This window comes from Microtus ochrogaster, chromosome 8 (assembly GCF_000317375.1).
Source record: "Microtus ochrogaster isolate Prairie Vole_2 chromosome 8, MicOch1.0, whole genome shotgun sequence".
NCBI classification, from domain to species: Eukaryota; Metazoa; Chordata; class Mammalia; order Rodentia; family Cricetidae; genus Microtus; species Microtus ochrogaster.
Genome location: NC_022015.1, coordinates 54338853 through 54360039, shown reverse-complemented (window position 1 = coordinate 54360039; position 21187 = coordinate 54338853). Strand labels below are relative to the sequence as shown.

At 41.2% G+C, this 21187-nt stretch overlaps 2 protein-coding genes and 1 pseudogene across 2 annotated transcripts in view; 2 read left to right on the top strand and 1 right to left on the bottom strand.

Annotated features, from left to right (window-relative positions):
• Positions 1-9838, top strand: part of LOC101985527 (COBW domain-containing protein 1) — a 46900-nt gene extending 37062 nt beyond the window's left edge. The window contains exons 12-15 of the mRNA XM_005352085.2: positions 7120-7188; positions 7290-7355; positions 8863-8992; positions 9311-9838. Coding sequence (XP_005352142.1) covers positions 7120-7188; positions 7290-7355; positions 8863-8992; positions 9311-9420 — 375 coding nt within the window. The 3' untranslated portion in view covers positions 9421-9838. The remainder of the gene's footprint in view (positions 1-7119; positions 7189-7289; positions 7356-8862; positions 8993-9310) is intronic.
• Positions 9839-11362: 1524 nt separating this feature from the next.
• Positions 11363-13531, bottom strand: LOC113456535 (annotated as a pseudogene).
• A 5572-nt stretch (positions 13532-19103) lies between these two features.
• Positions 19104-20432, top strand: LOC101984091 (forkhead box protein D4). The gene has a single exon (XM_005352240.1). The coding sequence runs from the start codon at positions 19104-19106 to the stop codon at positions 20430-20432; it is 1329 nt and encodes a 442-aa protein (XP_005352297.1).
• Positions 20433-21187: the final 755 nt, after the last annotated feature.

Genomic DNA, 21187 nt, shown 5'->3' with positions numbered 1-21187 from the left:
CACTGTAAATTTGAACTCTAGTTTTTGTGATTACTGAGGGTGATATTTAAGATGCTAGGGACAAAGTAAGTATGTTTTCTTTAAACCGTGTTTCTCCTAAGCAAGTCCTGGAGGGCAGAACTTTAGAGTAACTCCGTGATTTCATTTAAAGCAGTGAGAGGACTTGTGCTGAACCGTGTGTCTGGCTCCTCTGTCTGGGAGTTGGGACTGACTTCTCAGGTCTTTATCACTTGTGATGGGGCCAGGATAGCAACAGTCACTTGTACGTTTGTCTTCATTTGGCTCATGTTCCTAGGGGGCTCTACCACCATGTGCATGGCATATTTCTCAGAGAATATGGCTCATTACCTCTAAAATGACTAAGAGAAATAGTAAGTCCTTGGCAGTGGAATTTTAGGGGAAATTAAGTGTAGATGGCATTTAGTAGCACTCCTAGGATGAAGTTTAAGCACATATTACTGAACTGCTGGGTTCAAGATATTACATTAGGAATCTGGGATTTAAAGATGAAGAAAATGGAGTCCTCACAAGAACCTTTATGATGGCCAGTATCTCTATAGTCATGGTGCCCTGAATACACCTCATGATGGTATTTGTAACATCGTGCAATGTGATTTGAAACATTTCCCCATTGAAAATAATTGTACATTGCATAGCATAGGATTTGATATGTAATAGCATCTCAGTGAATATTTGTCAAAGGAATGAAAAGCTGAGATGCTCCAACAGTGGTGTGATTCAGAATCACTTATGGAGCATCCTGCCTTCCTACCTTTCTGCCCTTCTTGCTGTCCGAATTCAGATACTCCATAGTTCCTCCAGAAGTAAAGCTTAGAAATAGGAATATTAATCATAGCTTAACTTTTTATTATGAATATTTTCAGTGCTATGCAAAAGAGACTAAAATGGGTCTCTTTATACATCAGTTTAAAAGTTATCAACGTTTTGCCAATTTTAATTCATCCATCTTCCCAATATTCCTTTGCTGAAGTTTGAAACGTGTATTTTTAAATAGTAAATTTCAGACATATATAACAGTAGAATGGCGTAAAGAACCTGTACAGACTTACGACTCCTGCTGCAGCATGTTAAAGCAAATTCCAGACGTTACGTCATTTCTCCAGTAAATAGGGCATGTCTGTTTTTGTTAAAACTCAACGTGAGTTTCTGATATACTGCCCTGCTTTAAACGCATAAACATAGGGCAAAGGAATATTCCAGAGAAAGGGATCTAGGATTCAAGCATGAACCTTTTTGTTGGTTTAATGGATCAGAGTTACAGAGAAGGAACTGCATTTCTTTTTCACTCATTGGCAAGTTCAGGGCTGAAGACTTCATCACAAGACAGATTAGCAAGAAGAAAGCATACAGTTTTTAACTTGTTAGTTTTTATGATATGGAAGACTTCATAATGAAATCATTAAGAATCGGTTAAACCTGAATGTTTCTGTGTTATAGGTTTGATTAAAAACAAAGAGTTGTAGAGAACTAAGATAGGGAAAGAATATGGCCTAACAAAACTAAATTGGAAGATTTAGCAAAAGTTTATTTGTTTAGAATCTTCTTTGTGACTTTATCTTCGGACATAAGTATAGTGTCCATTCATTGCTCCAGGGATTTGGACCTTACTGGGGTATGAGGGAATGAAGAAAAGACAGACACAGTCAGAAAACACACACACACACACACACACACACACACACACACACACAAAAGCTGAGATTGGGTGGTCTGGGCTCTTGACTGAAAAAACTTCAGCAGGTGAGAAGCACAGGGTTTATTTTATAGAGTTGAGCAGAATTTATGGTATATAGCATGACCAAGAGACATGTTTAGCTAATTTTGGTAGGCATGATCTCTGTAGGGAAGCAGACTTGAGACCATAAATATCTGGTTAGTGGTATATATTCTCTGCATATACTGTCAACACCTGCATTTGGTCCCCCAAAGAAGGCATTGCCATTCATCTGAACCTGAGGCTATACCTTGACATTGCTGTGTGTATGTCAACAACATATATTCACTCAAGACTTCCTCCTTTCCCTACAAATAAGGTTGCTGTTTCTTGGTACTTCCACATGAGTATCTTAAGATCTGTTACAGGGAAAGCACAGAAAAGCAGTCCTATGTTTATGGCCTGTTTCAGAAAAAGGGGGAAAAGGTGGGGTGGGTAGAGTGGGTGAGCTGGTTTTCCTGCTTTTGTTTTTCAAATGCCAAAGTGCTACATTTTGATCTAGAATATCATACTGGTTACTTTTCTTGTTGCTTTAACAAAACACCTGACCTGAGCAACTTAAAGAAGGAAGGATTGGTTTGGCTTACAGTTTGAGGTGTGGAAGTCTTGGCAGCAGGAGCCTGCACTAACTGGTCACATTGCATCTGCAGTCAGGAAAGGCAGAGAGATGGATGCTGGTGCTCAGTTTGTTCTATCCTTTTCCTTCTATTTAAGACCCTAGCCTGTGTAGAAGTACTGGCATATTCAGGGTGGATCTTTCACCACTTAAACCTTTCTGGAAACACGCTTAATTATTTCCATAATTTTTTAAAATTTTATTTTATTTTATGTGCATTGGTGTTTTGTCTGTATGTTTATCTGTGTGAGGGTGTTAGATCCCTGGTACTAGAGCCACAGAAAGTATTGAGCTGCCACATCAGTGCTAGGAATTGAACCCAGGTCTTTTGGAACAACAACCAGTGTTCTTAAGCACGGATCCAACTCTCCAGCCCCTCCATAGTGTTTCTAAATCTAGTCAAATGACAATAAAGGTTAACTTACATCTAATCTTAACCTTATCAAAAGCTTTAGGAAAGATGGTTTTTTCATATAAAGTAAATGATTCAGGTTTTAGTGTGTAATTCAGCATTATTTGTGTACACACACACACATTCGTCCATGTGTACAAATCTACTCAGGTCAATATAATAAGTGTATCTAAAAATGTATAGAAGTTCTGTATGCACCTTCTGGTCAGAGAATGGACAGTTGCCATTTTGACTTGAATACTAAAGAGAATTTTGAACTAGTTAGGGTTTTGTTGACTGATTGTTTGCTTTAGTAGATATAGTGGAAGGGGAAAGCCAACAGTTTCACTGTTGGAAAGTGAGAACATAGTCCCAGAGAAGCAGGCTTTTAGTGCAGAAGTCTTTTTAGATGACTGGAACTGGAAATTTGTTCTCAGGTATTGAGGTATAACGTGTAAGGCAAAGAAGGCTCGCACTGATGTGCTAGAGAAGCAGGACTTACCTTTGGGATCTGGAGACCAAGCATGAAGATGCTATACCATGGAACAAATATCTGCAGTAGAAACGGGGTAAATGGTGATCTCTCTGTGTTTGGATTGGTAAGAAGAGGAGGAGTGATGGAAAATGTAAACTAGCTAGAGGAGCCTAGACAGCTCTAGGAGCATCTGGGGGACAGAGATTTGAATGAGAATGCCACGTGCTGGGGGCTGGAGAGATGGCTCAGAGGTTAAGAGCACTGGCTGCTCTTCCAGAGGTCCTGAGTTCAATTCCAAGCAACCACATGGTGGCTCACAACCTTCTGTACTGAAATCTGGTGCCCTCCTCTGGCATGAGGGCAAACATCAGGGCAGAATGTTGTATACATAATAAATAAATCTTTAAAAAAAAAAGAATGCCACGTGCTCTGCTGGGCATTTGGAGGCAGAAGATACCACAGAGGCAAAGAACAGTAAAGGGCTGGAGCGTTGGAGATAGAGGTATTTGACTGCATTGCTGAGCTTGGTTTCCCAGATAAAGAAATCGTGTAAAAGTTATTTACATAGGCTATAAAACTGATAATCTAGTGAGTTAACTGGAAAAATAAGCCAAGTCAACAAACCAGAGTTACTGTTAATTTTATTTTAGAGGATTTCTTTATTAGGCTTTAGTTGTCCTGAATTTTTCTCATTTTCTCATTTTTCTGCTTTTGTGTTACTAGTCATGAGAAGAGACAGTTTTAGATTTAAAGCAGAAATAAATTTCAAAATCTAGTCTGAGGGTGGTAATACCTAGGATATGCTATGAGTTATTGAAGTTTTATTCCTGAGAAGTATTTACTGTAATTCACCTTTTTTATTTTGCATTATTCCTTGTTTAATCCTAAAAAGGTGAGCTGGTATGGGAATATAAATGAGAATGCCCAAGTGACAGCCTATGGCTAGTTTTATTTATAGAGGCAGTTTTGAATTTTGAGTTTTTACTACAATTTATAGCTTTCATCATTTTTGAGTTTTCCTTATATGAAAAGACTTTAACTAGTATGAAAAGCCACAGTTCCAAAGTAGAGGCATCCACCTTGAACCCTATTAGGTATTGTCTTAATTTCAAGACTCATTTGTGCCTATTGCGGGAGTAAATTATACCCTTTTAAAATAAGTAGGTAATAGCTAGGTGTTGTGTTACCCGTATTCCCAGCTCTGAGGAGGTAGATGCAGGAGTATCAACAGTTCAAAACCAGCTCAGAAAACAACAAATGACTGAACAAACTTATCACTAACTTGCAAAAGAAAAAAAAATGCTGATCATACAAGACTTTAAGCTGACAATAAAGCAGAAAGTGTACTGAGTTCTGTGTTGAGACATTCTCAGGAATAAAAGCTGTTACTCAACTTGAATGAAATACACTTATATACGTTTTTGAAGACAAATTATTTTCTTTTGAATCTGACATGTGTTTCATTTGGGAATCTTTTACAATTTAGCTAGATATAAGACTTTAGACCTTAAAGTAAGTGATCTATTTAATGAAGAAAAATCAGCATTTAATTTAAATTCATAATAATACTTTGAACAAAAAACCCAAATAGTTTTAAAGTAAGATATGTTTACTAAGATCTTAAAATAAGTCCTTTGTATTGTGGAAAAAAAAAACAACAAAAACTCCTTAAGTTGATTTCTGTCTTGTAAAGAAAGTCTATGTGTGCAGTGTTTGTGATGTGTGTGTTGTACACAGAGCTTTGTGTCTTGTGGGACTCAAATGGACTCACTGGACAGCAGCTTCTCAGTGCTGCCCTCACAGCCCCAAGTAGCTGCCATTTTATTTTCTGATTTCTGTAAGTTTTAACTATTTTAAGCACTTAATGTGAGCGTCAATATTTGTTCTATAACTGGCTCATTTCGTCTAGCATAGCATCCTCAAGTTTATTCGCATTTTACTATATGGCAGGATTTCCTTCCTTCCTTCCTGAGACCAAATAATAATACATTGTACGTACATATCACTTTTAAAAAAAATACTTACTTGTTGATGAGCACTGAAGTAATTTCTAGCTTTTGGTTTAATTATTGTAACAAAATACAGGTAGAGCCCTAACAATCTATGGTTTCCATTCTGTGTAACCAACTGCAGTCCAAAATATTAAGTGGGAAAATCCCATAAGTAAATAACGCACCAGTGTAAAACTGCATGCTGTTCTGAGTAGCTTTATGAATCATCTCACCATTCTGCTGTGTCCTGATTGTTGTGTGAATCATCCCATTGTCTGCTGGATCCACGCTGAATTCAGTACCTGCCCATCACTCACTGAGTTGGCACCTCTGTTGCCAGATCTACTGTAGCAATGTCATAATGCTTATGTTCATGTGACCCTTGTGTTACGGATTCACATCCCAAAGCCAAGACTTTGACACATACAGTGTGTCAAAGAGAAGCTGTAGAGTGCTTCCTTTATGTGAAAAGGTGATTTACTAAGAAAGGAGGGAAATCATATATTGAGATTGGTAAGATATCTGCTCAGAATGAATTTACTATCTGTGACATTGTGGAGGAAGAAAAAGAAACTTGTGCTAATTTTACAGTTGGATTTAAACCTAGAAGTTATAACCACAGCATGTAAGCACTTAGTTAAACTGAAAAGGCATTAGCCGTGTCTCAGTATTACCTGTAGTTTCATACAAAGACTCTATTGTATGTCCCACAGATAAAGGGAAGTGCTTTAAATGCCTTACATTTTAAAGCCCAACATGCTTTCTTAAATTGACTTTACTCCTGATATTTGAGTAAGAAAGCATTCTGTTTTGCATATTGACAATATCAGAGGATTAAGTGTTAGCATATTGATTGTTCTGCACTGATCTTTAATGCTTTTAGCTAGTCTCTAAGTTTGCATAAAAAACGATTCTGAAGCTGGTGGGCACGCTGATGGCACACCTGAAGCCCTAGCATGCTAAGCTTGAAACAGGGATTATGAGTTCAAAGCAAACTTGGAATACATAGCAAGACCCTGTTTCAAAACCAATGAAGCAAAAATTAAACAACTCAGCATTTTTATGTTTTCTTCTGCAGTCTTAAGTGGTCTTCTAAAATGCTTGGGGAGATGAGCATGTTACACAATCTCACGTCCTCTGTCTTCTTGTTACAAACTTCTGAGCTTTGACTTAGAATCTCACTGTCCAGGGTGAGGGTGTTGCTTTAACAACGTGCTTAGCCTTGTGTATTTCCATTGCTGAGATGGAGGTTTGGGGTTATGTTGTTGTCAAAGGGAGGTCTGAATTTTAATTAAGTAACCAGTTAGAGGAAACTTTAAGCTTCTTTAGAGAAGACAGATTTTTTGAGATCAGGAGGAAGCATAAATCTGAATTCTGTAAGCGATTCTCCAAGGACCTAAGCCAGAAACGCCACTGCTGCCAGCCTCGCTGATAACTGCTTCCTTTCACTCATCACAGTGCTGGCTCATTTAGAGACTATGCCTTTCTTTCTAAGAGAGCAGAATCACACCGTTGTTTTGAGCAGTGCTTCTGCATCAGGGTGGTTTATTCTTCTGAGCCTCATTTGTCCAACTTATAAAGGGAAACAGTCCCCACTTCCCAGGATTGCTGTGATGAGCAGCGGAAAAGATGCAATGAGCCTGGCAGAATGCACACAATGTGTGCTCCCCTCCTTTTTTGCTCAGGACACTTACATGAAAGAGTTTTTGTTTGTTTCTGTTTTTAAATACTGTTGATCTGCTTTGTAGAATTGATAATTCCCAAAGAGGAAAATAATGATTAATAATATTATTAGTCAGCTAAAGCTCCATAAGTATAGCTCTTTTCTCTTTTTAATCTTCAAACTGGTTATAGTTTTAAAAATAGGTGGATAATTCAATAAAACTTACGGATTATTCTCTTGATTTGCAGAGTATTGTTACAGTCACATTTGAAGTACCAGGAAGTGCAAAGGAAGAGTGTCTAAATGTATTTATCCAGGTGAATGCAATTTTAACTGATTAATGATTCATGAGCTGTTTTGTTGCATAGTTGTTGCATTTGCAGTGGTTGGTCTTATGAAATTGTGTCGCCCAATACAGAATCTCCTGTGGGAAAAGAACGTGCAAAACAAGGACGGCCACTGCATGGAGGTCATACGACTGAAGGTATAGTCTGCAATTTTCCTCACAGACTTGGCGGAGAGAATCCTTTTCTTGGCTGTTATGTAAAAACCATACTTGGTTTTAAACAGAAACACTATTTTTAGTACAAATAACCTTTGTCTGCCTTCATTCTAATAATTTCCATTGCTGAAAAGGAACTTTAGAAATCACTGCTAAAACAACAATAACAAAACAGAACAACAACAACGACAAAATCATGGCTTATTTGCACTGCTTCATTTAGTGCTGCACCTCAAACAACCTGTGTCCCTTGGCTCATTAGCCCGGATCTCCTCTGCCAGGTGTTCCCAGCAGTTATCTGGCTTATAAGCTTGACACTGTCAAACCTGTTCTTCTTTGCACAGATTGGTCACGTAGAGAAATGCTTTATTTTTACAAGAGAGCTTCATTTAACAGAGAAGTAATGTTGAAAATTCTGCCACCGCTGAGTCTTATGTTACTTGATGTATTTGGCAGACACTATAAACATTTGTCATATTTTATACAGAGGTACAAAACACTGGAATTCTTGTTCAGTTTGGAAAGCCATTCATATTACTTGACATTTGGATGTGTATGTTTGTGTTTGTTTGTCTGAATGTGGGTGAACATAAAACACAATGTGCAGGTGGAGATCAGAGGATAACTTTGTGGGAGTCAGTTCTCTCCTTCTGTGGGTTCTGGGAATCAGACTCAGTTTGTCATGTTTTAGAGGTAAGTGCATTTACCCTCTGAGTCAGCTACCTTGCCACCCCCACATTGAACTACAGTTGAATATAATAGCTTTCAATTTGATCATTACCTATATTTATTGTAATACATTTCCAAAACAGATTCACTGACAGAATACCTTAATTTCTCAAATTTCCTTGTTAATTTGTGAAAGAAATACGAGACCTTTAAGGCAGAGAAGTTAGTGTGATATGATGCAATAACAGATTTGGTCACTTTCAGTTTTTTGTCGTGATAAATAACATTGAAAAAAATCCTAATATATTAATTTTAACAGTAGAAAAAGGAATCATTGTTAGGCATGATGTACAGTCAGGCAAATGAATTTCTGCGAGTTCGAGGCCAACCTGGCCTGCATAGCAAGTTTCAGGCTACCTAGGGCTTTAGAGCAAATTCCTACCTCAATAAAACAAGACAACAAAACAGAAAAGAGAAAGTAATTATTTTCAAGAAGTAGCCAGGTGTGGTGGTGCACACCTTTAATACCAGCACTCAAGAGGTAAAGGCCGGCAGATTTCTGTGTTTGAAGCCAGCTTGGTCTACAGAGGGAATTGCAGGAGAGCCACAGTGACACAGAAATTCCTGTCTTGGGAGGGGAGGTCAGTATACTCAAATTTATTACAAGTTTTAAAAACTGAAAAGAAGCAAACAATTGAATCAGGTTTTTTCCTACCTTTATTATGAGATTGTCTTTTGAAAAACAATATTTTCAAATTTGATGTATTATTTCTGCTTGCAAATTTGAGATGGAACTGAGTGATCATTGTTCTTTGAGCAGGGGCTGGTATCCATCAAAGACAAACCACAACAAGTGATTGTGCAAGGTATCCATGAGCTGTACGACCTGGAAGAGAGCCTAGTATGTTGGAAGGACGATGCTGAGAGAAGAAGTCAGCTGGTCTTTATTGGTAAGTAACAAAACACACAGCTAGGTTTGTAGGAGACATAATGTGCTATTGAACCAGTATTAACTCAATAAGCTTGTGTATTTGTCTGAATCACAGATAATGTAGGATTTTGCTAGAACTTTGTTCTTCACATGACTTAGAAAAGTGGTTACTTCAAGTGCTAACTTGGATTTGAGGCTTACCTAGAAAGCTGTAGAAGGAATCATGTAGTTACTGTGGACTTGGTAGATCACTAGAGAGCACCGTGGATTTAAACACTGGAAATCAAGATGCTGTTTTCGTAAGCTTCATGTAATCACTATTTTGTTTTATTCTCAGGCAAGAATTTAGATAAGGAAGTTCTTAAGGAACTCTTCCTCACTGCTGTGGCAGAAACAGAAGAGCAGAGGACAGCACCTGGCAAAGATCAAGTTTGTCCATCACACTAGAAACCATTTCTTACCAAAAGAACTGATAAGAAAAACAAGGAGCAGTTTCCTACTGGATGTATTTCAATCCTGAATTCTTTCATTACCTCTGTTAGGAGTTAGGAGTGTACTTTATGATAGTATTTATTTTATAAAATACATGAGGTTTTAGTAAATCATCATAAAACATTTGATATTCATATAATAAAATATATCCTCTGAAGGGTTATTTTGAGACAATATTTCACAACAATTCCAGAACTTTCTTTCAAGTTTAAGCATGAATACTGACAACTTATGCTTCATTATATTTGTAAAAATGTGGCAAACTTTAACATTTTCATTTTCCTTTTAAACTTCAGATAATTACAGAGATACAATGATTGTATTGATAGTAACAAAAATATTAAAACAAATGCTGTCATTGTATTTTTAAAAATATTTAATCTTTTTTGTTTGTTTTGTTTTGTTTTGTTTGTTTTTTGAGACAGGGTTTCTCTGTAGCTTTGGACCCTGTCCTGGAACTTGCTCTGTAGATCGAGTTAGCCTCAAAGTCACAAAGATCTGCCTGTCTCTTCTTTCTGAGTGCTGAGATAAAAGGCGTATGCCACCATGACCCAGCTTACCCTTTATTTTTATGTTATGTGTATGGGTGTTTTGCCTGCATGTATATCTGTGCACCATGTGCATCTATTGCCTGAGAAGTCTGGAAGAGTGCACTGGATCCTCTGGGACTGGAAGGTCCTTTGGAAGAGCAGCTAACATTAACCACTGAGCCATCTCTTCAGCCCTGTTGCTATGTTTTTAATGAACTGAGTCTCTAGTGTTCCTAAAGACTTAAAGAGGAGGAAATCTGAGTCAAAGAAATTAAACTGTCTCTTAGAATCAATGCCCAACCATACTGATAGTGTAATGATACTTCGGCTCTTTGTTCTCTGTATTATGCTTAGAAGATTATAATTGTGGAATGTTAAGCTGTACTTTTATTGCTGGCATTAAATTCATCTTGCCTATTTTGAATTGTGTTAGTTTTCTGTATAATCTGAGAAGTAGTGAGGTGCAATACCTTTACTTACCATAACTGCAGATCACTGTGTGTGTGCTCGCGCGTGAATAAACACGTGTAGATCAGAGAACAACTTTTGAGTCAGTTCTCTCCCTCCACCTTGTTTGGAGACTTCTTTCTGCTACTGGGCTGTGCACACCGGCCTTTGGAACTTGTAGCCAACAACTCCCTGTCTCTGTCTCCCCTCTCACTGTGGAATTGCCAGAGCTGGGATTATAAACTCAAAAGAAGTCTGAAGTTACCAAAGGTTTATGGCATGCACTTTTACCTGTAGCTTAGCCATCTTGCTGGCCTCACAGATATCTTTAAAAGACGATTTCTAAAATTTATATATATGTATGTTCACATATGTGAACATGTGTATTGGTTCTGTGGAGACCTGAAAAAAGCATCAAGAACCCCTCAAACTGGAGTAACATACAGTTGTGGGTTGCTGTGCATGCTGGCAACTGAATTCAGATATTCTGTACATGAATGGTAAGAGATTTATTTTTTTCTAATTAGACAAAAATTTTATTTATGCTCTTTCCATGCATCTTATTGTCCAGGAAACATTCTTGCATGTTTCTGAATTTCTTAATACCACACAGATTGTTTAAAGGTGAAGGACCACTGGAGGAACTGACCAGCTGCCCAAATTTCTCAGACCCCAGAATCTTCTCAATTTACATTAATTCTGAAAATCTGAAATACCTTATCCAAAAATGACTAGGGGTATGTTAGTTAAGGCTCTCTAGAGCAGGGTTCTCAACCTTCCTAACGGTGCCATTCTTTAATACAGTTCCTCATGTTGTAGTGACCCCTAGCCATAAAATTATTTTCATTGCTACTTTGTAACTGTAATTTTGTTACTGTTATCAATCATAATGTAAATATCTGATTGATGTACAGGATATCTGATAAGCCACCACTGTACAAGAATCATTTGACTTCTCCATTTGGTTGCAGTGCACAGGTTGAGAACCACTGCTCTAGAGGCACAGAACTGATAGAATGCCAGCAATGGTTTTCTCCTGATAGGAAGACTCCTGCAGGTGTTCAGTCCACACGGCTGGATTCTCAGTTGGTCTTTAATATATTTTGGGGATCCCAAAGAAGTTGGTTCTAATACCAGCAAAGGAATGCCTCAGCAGCCAGACAGATGAGCTTGCCAGAGAGCATGAGGCCAAGCAGGCAAGCAACAAAAGCTCCTTCCATGTCCTTTATTTGGACTGCCAAGAGAAGGGGAGGCCCAGGTTTAGGATGAATCTTCCGATCTCAAAGGATCCAATCAAAAATCCTTCACTGGCATACCCAACAGCTTGGGTTTTAGTTGACTCAGATGTAGTCATGTTAACAAACAAAATTAACCATCACAAAGGGGTTGTAAAAAAATCACTTTATTCAATATTATAGTTTTAGAAGTGGAGTATAGTTCCTTTAAGAAATAAAAAAGCTAAGAAGAAAATGCTGTTAGTGTAGTTGATGCCATGGTAGCTGGTACAGAATAGATCATCAGGAAAAGTGCTGCAAGGAGCTCAGATACCAAGGGGTTCCAGTCCGAACTTTAATGAGCCTGCTAGGTTGTCATTCAGTGCTGCTTTTACTCTGCTGTTCATTCTTTCCCACATTGCACAGGGGAATGGTTTAGCCTTTAAAACCTCGTTAATAGGAATAAATCCAGGATCCACTCTGATTTCTTAAAAGCATTTGCCCACCAAATAATCTGTCAGTTTCGTTCTCATGAGTACAGTAGTCATGAAAAAATGTAACATGACACAGACATAGCCAACTAAGAAAAAACCTATTGAGTTTTGGAATATTTGGTGCATTGAGATCCAGGTCTAGGATGAAGAAACCTAAGCCATCAATGTACTTTCATAATAGATTGTCTGTTTGCTCGATGACCTCTGGTGCCTGTGTTTATCAGACACTGAGTCAGCCCTTGGAGACTCAGTAAAAAGATCATAGATTATTCTTCCTGTGACTTAATAAAGACCCCCACCAGGGCATACACCATCATGGCCAGTGGCATGTCCACCCCAGATGGCTTCTTTAGCTTCAGGTGGGGGGCATTTGAGGACTAAGAACTGGAATTGATAGAGTCTCCATGTCAGTGGTGGCAGGGTCAGTGCTGTGGCCCTAGCCTAATAATAAGAGTTCTTAATTGTCTAGCCAGCCCTCCAATCTCTCAGATAACTTTTGATAGTTGATGATTTGTGTGTGTGTATGTGTGTGCACAATAGCTCAGTTTTCTCCTATTCTGACTAAAATCCAACCCAGCATTAACTGCTCAGATTGTACAGGTGGAATATAACGAAGAGCTTCCCAAACTATTCCCTGAACACTGAAAAATGAATGCTATTAAAATGAATTTGGGGTTCACCTACCCCAGAATTTAATTAATTACTTTTGAGAAGTATTGTCTAGTAGAAGGACAAACGTAAATAAGAAAATAGGAGCTATGTGGTTTGAGGCAGGGTTGGCTGAATGTTACAAAGCAAGGGCATAATACAGAATGCCCAGGTTTGCTGTTCTTTGTGAGACAAAATAAACATTTGATTTTTTTTTTTTTGAGGTAGGGTCTCACTGTATAGACCAGGCTGGACTGAAACTTGCTATTTAGATCATGCTGGCCTCAAGCATGCTTGACTCTACCCCCAAGTGTGAAAGTGTGTCACTAGGCCCAGATTATACTTTAAAAAGTTGCTATTTGGATGGGTGGGAACCATGGCTGTGGCACACATGTAAAGGTCTGAGGACAGCTTTATGGGATTGATCATCTTCCTCCTTCACATGAGTTCCTGGTGTGGCACTCAGGTCATTGGCTTTATTCACTGGGTCATCTCATGGGCCCTCGGATTGCTCTGAAGACACTGGGTGCAGCTAGAGCATGGGAGCTGAGAGGTGAGTCAAGCAGCTGCCCCTGTCTTGAAAGTGGTGCTGTTGAGAGCATCGTTGTGCACACCTCTGTGTGAATATTTCTCTAGAATATGTGGGAAGTCACTACTGTGTGGGATTTGCATGTTCAAATTTTCAATAAATACTGATTAGTTGCCCTACCAAATCTTTATCTTTCCCCTTCATTCACGAGTGTATGAAAGTCCCCATTTTTCTAAATACAGTTAAACCATATTTCAGCATTTGTTGATCTAAGGGGACAAGCATATCACCCTTTTATTTTGTACTGCATAGTATTTTTATTCCTTGGTATATTGTCCTGCTTTTTTTTTTCTTTTAATTTTTCCCAGAATGAAGGATTTCCCAGTGATGAGAGTCTTATTTTTAACTGTACCTTCTGGAGACTCTGTACCTTGCTTTAGCTATTCTAAGGAGTTGGGCTTCTGTGTGTTTTTTGTGATGCAGCAATAATGTGGTCCACCGAAGTGGTCCTATAGATCCCCAGACATCACAGACTATTGGAAATGCTTTCGGTTACTCTGCACAACCTGATGGTAAGCTCTACTGCTGAGGACACAGAACGTAGGAAAACCAAGCTGGTGCTTCCCTCCTACTGGCCAGCACTTACAGTGCTGGAAGGTTCTGTGCATGCTACCAGCGAAGAAGGGGAGTTGTCAGTCTTACCCAACCATGAACCTTGATTGTTATAATGACCTGCCTTTAGGATAGACTGGTGCAATCGTGGCACAAACTTTATTGGAGGACTGTTTTTTTTTTTTTTTTTATTCAAGGCCCATTTCTTAGTGTTAGGTTGGGAGCCTAGGCCCCAGTCCCTGGCATCTATCTCAGCCCCTAGGCCTGGTCTGGACTTCAAATCCCAGCAGGCCAGGTACCCTGGGGGTGGGGTCAGGACCACTCCCCAGGGTACTTAAGTGATTCCCCCAAAAGCGAACACGTGGTTCCCCCCTTTCTTCCTCCCGGTGGTCGCGTTCCTGTGGCTTCCCGGTTTCCCCCTCGGGGCCACCCGAGAGCGCAGATCTCCCATTAAACCTGGATATTTCTTAATTTGGCTTGTTTTGATTTGGCTTGATTGGGAATTTTTGCGTCGTCAGAGAGCTCAGTTAGGAAATATTCCTAACAGTGAGTTGGAACCCATACCTGATACTATTAATGGGACCATGAACCTGAGACTAGAGAGGTCCTGTGCCCTAGGGGAAAACATGCTGCTACTACTATTCTCCTAAAGAAACATAACAATAACTCCTGGTGTCATCTGCTATATGCATAGATAGTATATCCCTCGACCCTCATCAGAGAAGTTTCTCGCAGTAGATGGTAATTGACACAGACAATTAGATGAACAACACGTAGAGAGTAAGAGACTTTGGAGGCTCAGCCATAAATGGGATGTCTGTCACACCCCTCCCCCTCAAGGCTCAGGGGTCTATGCAGAAGAGGGCTTTATTCTTAATAAACTGTTTATTCTTTGGGGGAGGGTTGAGACAGGGTTTCTCTGTAACTGTGGAGCCTGTCCTGGAACTCCTTCGGTAGTGTTTATTCATTATTAATAAACTAAGAAATGCCTACATATAAAAATAATGTGGGCCACTCTTTGCTATGGGAGACTTGCAGGGTATTCTGATAATGGTGATCAAGGTTTAGATATAGTTTACCTAAGACATAAAATAAATTATTATTTATGAAGGACTTATAAATATTTTTATTATTTAATGTATATGTGTTATAATAGGTGCAGTGGGGCTGCGTCCCTAGCACCCCGCTGCCCGCAAGGCTAGCTTTACCTGAAATAATTACACGGACACTGTATTCATTTAAATACTGCTTGGCTCTTTAGCTCTAACCCTTTTCTCGGCTAACTCTCGCACCTGGACTAGCCCATCTCTAATAATCTGCTGAAACCCACAAGGTGGCTTACCAGGGAGATTCTAGCCTACGTCCATCCTGGGTCAGAGCTTCATTGCGTGTGCCTCAGAGAGCAGAGCTCTTGCCTCTGCCCGCAAGAGTGAAGCATCGTGTCTCTCTGAGGCGTCTGCCCCTGAGAGAGCTGTCGAGTCTGACCTCACTTCCTCTTCCTCCCAGCATTCTGCTCTGTTTACTCCTCCCACCTTATGTTTTAACCTATCAGGGCAAGCAGCTTCTTTATTTAATTAACCAATGGCCTTCCTCCATCATATATGTATACAGTAAACAAATATAATACTTATTGTATATTTATATATTTAATGTTATATAATAGTATGGAATAGATCAATATAGATTAAATATATAATCTATAAATAAAATAAATCAATAACACATTAATATATTTATATTATATGATGTCATATAATATATTACTACCTATAACAAGTATATATTTATAATATAGAATATATATGAAATATAAAAAGGTTTTAAAATCTTTTTGGGTTTGAGGATATAGCTTCATAGTAGAGTATATGCAGTTCAGTCTCCAGTACCAAAACTTATTTAAACAAAAAATAAGAAATTTTATGTCTTTAATCTCTAGACTGAATTGAAGGTAATTAACAAACTAAAGGTTTTTAAAGCAATGATGACCAATAGTCAATGATAGTAGGGCTTGGTGGCTATCTGTGAACTGGGTAATTACTACCTTTAGCTTGCCAGTCTAGGTGGAAGAGTTGTATATTTAGACTGCTTTGAAAGGACTTTTCCATATTTAGAAATGCCTTATATCTGTGGGCATGGTGTTGAAAACAGTGAAGTCTGCCTTAAAATGCTGTTGTTTTCTCTGAATGAGACTTTTTTAAACTAGTATTTGTTCTGGCAAAAACAATGACTGCAAAACTGTTTAATCTTTGAAGAATTGATCACTGTTGAATTCCCACTGTCCTGGGGTGGCTTCAAATGTCCAGGAGAGTTGATCCCCAAGCACTGTTGGATGCCCACTGTTCTGGGATCACTTCAGATGTCCACGAACTAAGAAAAGGGAAAAGAAAGGAAGACTCTAAGCTTAAGCAACATCAATGAGGTGGAACAGTGAGAGTCTTTAGTTTGTTCTTCAGAAAGAGGAAGCACAGTAGACTTTCCCCAGGATATTCAACTTAGTTTTCATTGCTATAGCTCTTTGTTTTATTCAATTCAGAGTCCCATACAATTGACACCTTTACTAAAGTAAACAATCCACAGTTACCTATTACTGATACCTAATTGCAGAACATTATAATTAACAACCAAAGAAGCCCATGTCCCTTAGCAAGTATTTCCCATATCCGTTACACTAATCTCTGAAGAGTTGTGTATTCAAACTCTTTTAACTAATCATGTTTCTTCGAGACCCACTTGGATGAATAGGTAGAGTACTTCATTCCGTATTGCTGAAAAATATTCCATTGTCTGGTTACATCATACTCTGTATGATCAGCTGACAGATACTTGGGTCTTTAGGCTCTTCTGTTTATAGGCCCTTGCATGATGTTCTAGTTTGCTGTGTTAAATCATTGACCAGAAGTGACTTAGGGGAGGAAGTGGTTTATTTCAATTTACCTTTCATGTAATAATCCATCACTGAGTGAAGTCAGGGCAGGAAGTCCATACAGGAGCTTGAAGCAGAAACCACAGTGGAGCAAAGCTGGCTAGCTTATGCTTATGTTTGCTTTCTTGAGCAGTCCAGGCCCACCTACCTGCTACAGTGAGTGACCAGTCGAGACAGTCTCTCACAGATGTGACCACTGGACATCCCCTGACTGAGGTTTGATTAGATTTCTCCACAAGAAAGGCTACCCCTTCCCTCTTTCTATTGTAATTTTTTTTGGGGGGGGGAGGGAATCACATGGGCAGTCCACACATAAAAGTAGTTGGGGATTAGGCTCCATCTTGAAAAGCTACGCAAGTCATTAGAAATTCTGCAAGAGAGATTTCTTTTATTGATTTGATCATTTATTTTTGCAATATGGACGCACAAACATATTTTAGACATTGAGTTATAACCCAGCTGCTGTGTTTGGTTGCACAGATTCCTCCCCTCTCCCCGCTTTGGCTCTTGGGTCACCTTTGAGATCCACCCGTGTTGTGGGGGTCTTGTTTTGTTTTCGCATTTATACCCTTTCATTTGTAAATCACCCAATTTCCCACAGAAGCTGACTTGAGGAAAACCAACAATACTTTCTCTCAGGTAATCAGGCTCCAGCAGGGGTGAGGGCAGCTTCTGGGGGAGTCAGATTGAATGAGACACCTGCCCTGCCCTCCTGCAGTTTAGAATCACACAAATAGTCGTTGGTCAGTTTTGAATTCAAAAGCAAATCTGTCAAGCTCAAATCTGTTTGTTCTAGCACAAAATAGAGAGCTCGGAGGGTAAAAACCTCCACAGAGCATAAAGCTTAACTCAAAGGCTTGAAAGGGAGCTGTTCTCCAAAAAGAGAAACATCTTTTTATACTGTGTTTTGTTAGGTTCCACCTCAGGAATTCCCCATGGTAGTGTGTTTTGCCCTCAGTCTCTATTTACTTAACAAAACATTCTATCACATTGCTACTTTAGTTGCTAGGTTAATTTACATGAAACTAATCTAAAAGTTTAGGTACTCCAAAAGCCTTCAGGGCGGGGCGAGCGGGGGTGGGGGTGGGGGTGAAGAGGTCCTGGGGTTGCTGTCCTGCCCTGCAATGTGGATGCTTGTCGATGGTCTCAAGTGTATCTAGTAGCAGGTTGTCGATGGTCTCAAGTGTATCTAGTAGCAGGGACGCTGACGTCCAGCCCTTCCCCAGATTAGTTTCAAGCTCTATTACTACAATAAAAGCCCGTCCTGTTTCTGGATGGATGTTGGGGGTCGTAGGTAGGGGTAAGGACCGGCAGGCAGGCAAACACACCCTTACACTGAGGGCATTCCTTTATTTATAGGACTAGTAAAACAGTATTTAAATGGTGAAACCAGTGTAGATGGTCAAGACTATTAGGAAAAAGAAAATTATCAGCTGTCACTGGGGTGCAAGTATGTTGCTTTCTGAAGCCTCTTCTAGGCTGATCTGTTTGTATGCACCTTTGTTTCTCTGGGTAAATATTAAAAGAACTTGGAGAACTGGGACTGTAAAGAAACTAAGGAAATATTATCTTTTTTGTTTGTTTTTGACCTTTTAAAATCCACTCAGAACTTACACAGCTTAATGCTAGGGTGTTTTTACCTTTAGGGAAATCGAGTTAGGGAGAACATTTGGAGACATTTGCGTGGAGGCCAGGGGCCATTTCTCTTGAACAGGGCATATAGCATTAAATCGGTGAGCCATTCTGTTTGAAATACATTCCTTTACCCTCTCCCGCGCCAAAGCCAGTATCTGAATGTCGATGTGGTGACAGGTCTTTGGGTTTCATGTTTTCCTCCCTGAAGCTTACTTGTTCAGTTTTAGAGCAAAATTGACCGAGCTCAGACAACGCCAGAGCACTCTGGCTTGTTAAACCAAGACCAGAGCATCTTTCCTTGGTAGTGGGTGGGTATGAAGAGTGAACCGAGGACCCTCATCATTGGACCGCGTCAGGAGGAAGCAGCCCCACTCTGAGGAACGGGAAGAGGGATATATAGCGGGGAGTCCACCGCACACGTCTCAGAGAAACTTAGCACACTAAGTGCACCTTGCCACGCGGTGTTGGAAAGAAGAAACAGAAGGAACAAAAAAAGTCTAACCCAAGAGGACTCCAGCTTCTTGGCAGACGCATCCCAGTTAGCCCACCCACCCCAAACCAGGTGAGCTGCCACCACGTCCATCCCTCCTCCCCCTCTCATCCTCCATGAACTTGGCAAGAGCTGGGCGCCTTTGCTCCACTCCGCAGCCCAGTCCCCTAAGCTCCGACCGGGATGAGGTTGAGATCGACGTGCTGGCAGAGGAGGAAAATGGAGACCACACGGAGGACGAGGAAGAGAAGGGGGAGATAAGCCAGATGTGCCTGGAGCCACAGTTGCCGGGGTCCGGGGCCCGATCGCTTCCCCGGAGGAGCACGGGGGACCGCGGCGACCTGAGCAACTCCTCCGGGCTCGTCCGCAAGTTCCGAGCGCCGCGGACAACCGCTACCGCCGCCACGGACGGTCCGCAGCCCGCCAAGCCCCCTTACTCCTACATCGCGCTCATCACCATGGCCATCCTGCAGAGCCCGCACAAGCGCCTGACACTCAGTGGCATCTGCGCCTTCATCAGCGGTCGCTTTCCCTATTACCGCCGCAAGTTCCCCGCCTGGCAGAATAGCATCCGCCACAACCTGTCGCTCAACGACTGCTTTGTCAAGATCCCCCGAGAGCCGGGCCACCCGGGCAAGGGCAACTACTGGAGCCTGGACCCCGCTTCCCAGGACATGTTCGACAATGGTAGCTTCCTCCGGCGCAGGAAGCGCTTCAAGCGCCACCACCCGCCCCCGGGAGGCCACCCGCACTGTCCCTTCCCTCCACCCGCTGTGCCCGCAACCCTGCACGTCTCCCACCCAAGCCTCCTGCTCCGCTACTCTGCCCCGCCTCAGCCCGGCCTCGGAACCCGTCCCACCGCCCCGCCCGGGAGTCGCCCCTGCATGCCGCTGCACCCGCATCCTCTCCGCTACCTGCTACTCTCCACCCCCGCCTACGCCGAAGCGCCTAGAAAAGCCGAAGATGCGGACCCGGCCGCACCCCGTGCCATCCCCGCACTGTCACCTGTACTGAGTTCCCAGCCTTGGGGCGGGAACGAGGACGCAAAATCTCTGCGGGGTCGAGGGTGTACCTCGTTCACCATTGAGAGCATCATGCAGGGGGTCAGAGGAGAAGGAACTGGGGCTGTGCCGAGTCCGCCCTCGGTTCCGTGGAGCTACTGCCATCTGCTGCAGCACCCAGCGTGCCTGCTGTACCCCCAGGCCGTTTCCCCTTTGCTGCAAGTGTCCGCCGCCGCCCGGACAGTGTTGCAGCCGCAGCCTCGGCAGGAGGAGCAGGAGCAGCAGCACTGTTCCAGGAGCTGCGCTCCAGGTAAAGGCGCGAGGCTGGGCCGGCACCTGTCGGCCGTTGCTGCGCTGCTGAAGCATCAACCTGCCGCCGAGGACTGCAGACTGACAACTCTGGCCGCCTTTTCGGGCAGAGAGGGCACCTTGCCAGCATTTTAAACAATGTCCAAGCCCAGTCTCCGGGCTGATTCACCTTGGCACACCTGGAGTCAAGAGGTAGGGCGGAACCACTCGCTGTCTAGGTTTGCATCACTTGCCTGCTAGACTTGTGCGTGGAAAACCAGCAGCGGAGCATGCAGTAAGTCCCGCCAAACTTTTACTACTGTGTTCTGCTCTCTTGATAACCCGAACACAGGGCAATCTGGGAGCTTCAGGTCTCGCCTTGTCTTGTCCTCTTCAGTTGTGGCTTCCACGGCGTTTCCGATTTGCATACTTCCCGGGGACCTATGAACTATGAACGTGAGTGCGATGTTTTGTTGTTAATAAAAAACAGAACAGCTGGCAACACAAAACACCCCCATCTCCACTCCTTAGGGACTGCAATTGATCCCCAGTCAAATGCAGAATGCATACACGCTCTGATCCCCAAAATCCGTAATCCCCCAAAAATGTAATATAAATAGAATAATTCCGGAACAATTAAGCCTAGTCATGTAGATTGAATAAAATACTAAATCAGGATGCTACATCGCTTGTTTCCTCTTATGTCTCATTATTCCTTTTCATAAATGGAATGTCTTTTAGAATTTACATTTTTATGTCACAATTCGTTTCTATGCTTTATATCCATTATAGATTCCAGGAATGACATTTTAAGTATGGGTTTTAAAAATTCCAAATATTTGTGGTTGAAAAGTTTATCTTATAAAATACTTTAATAGACACGAGACTTCTAGAAGGAAAGTAATTAAGAG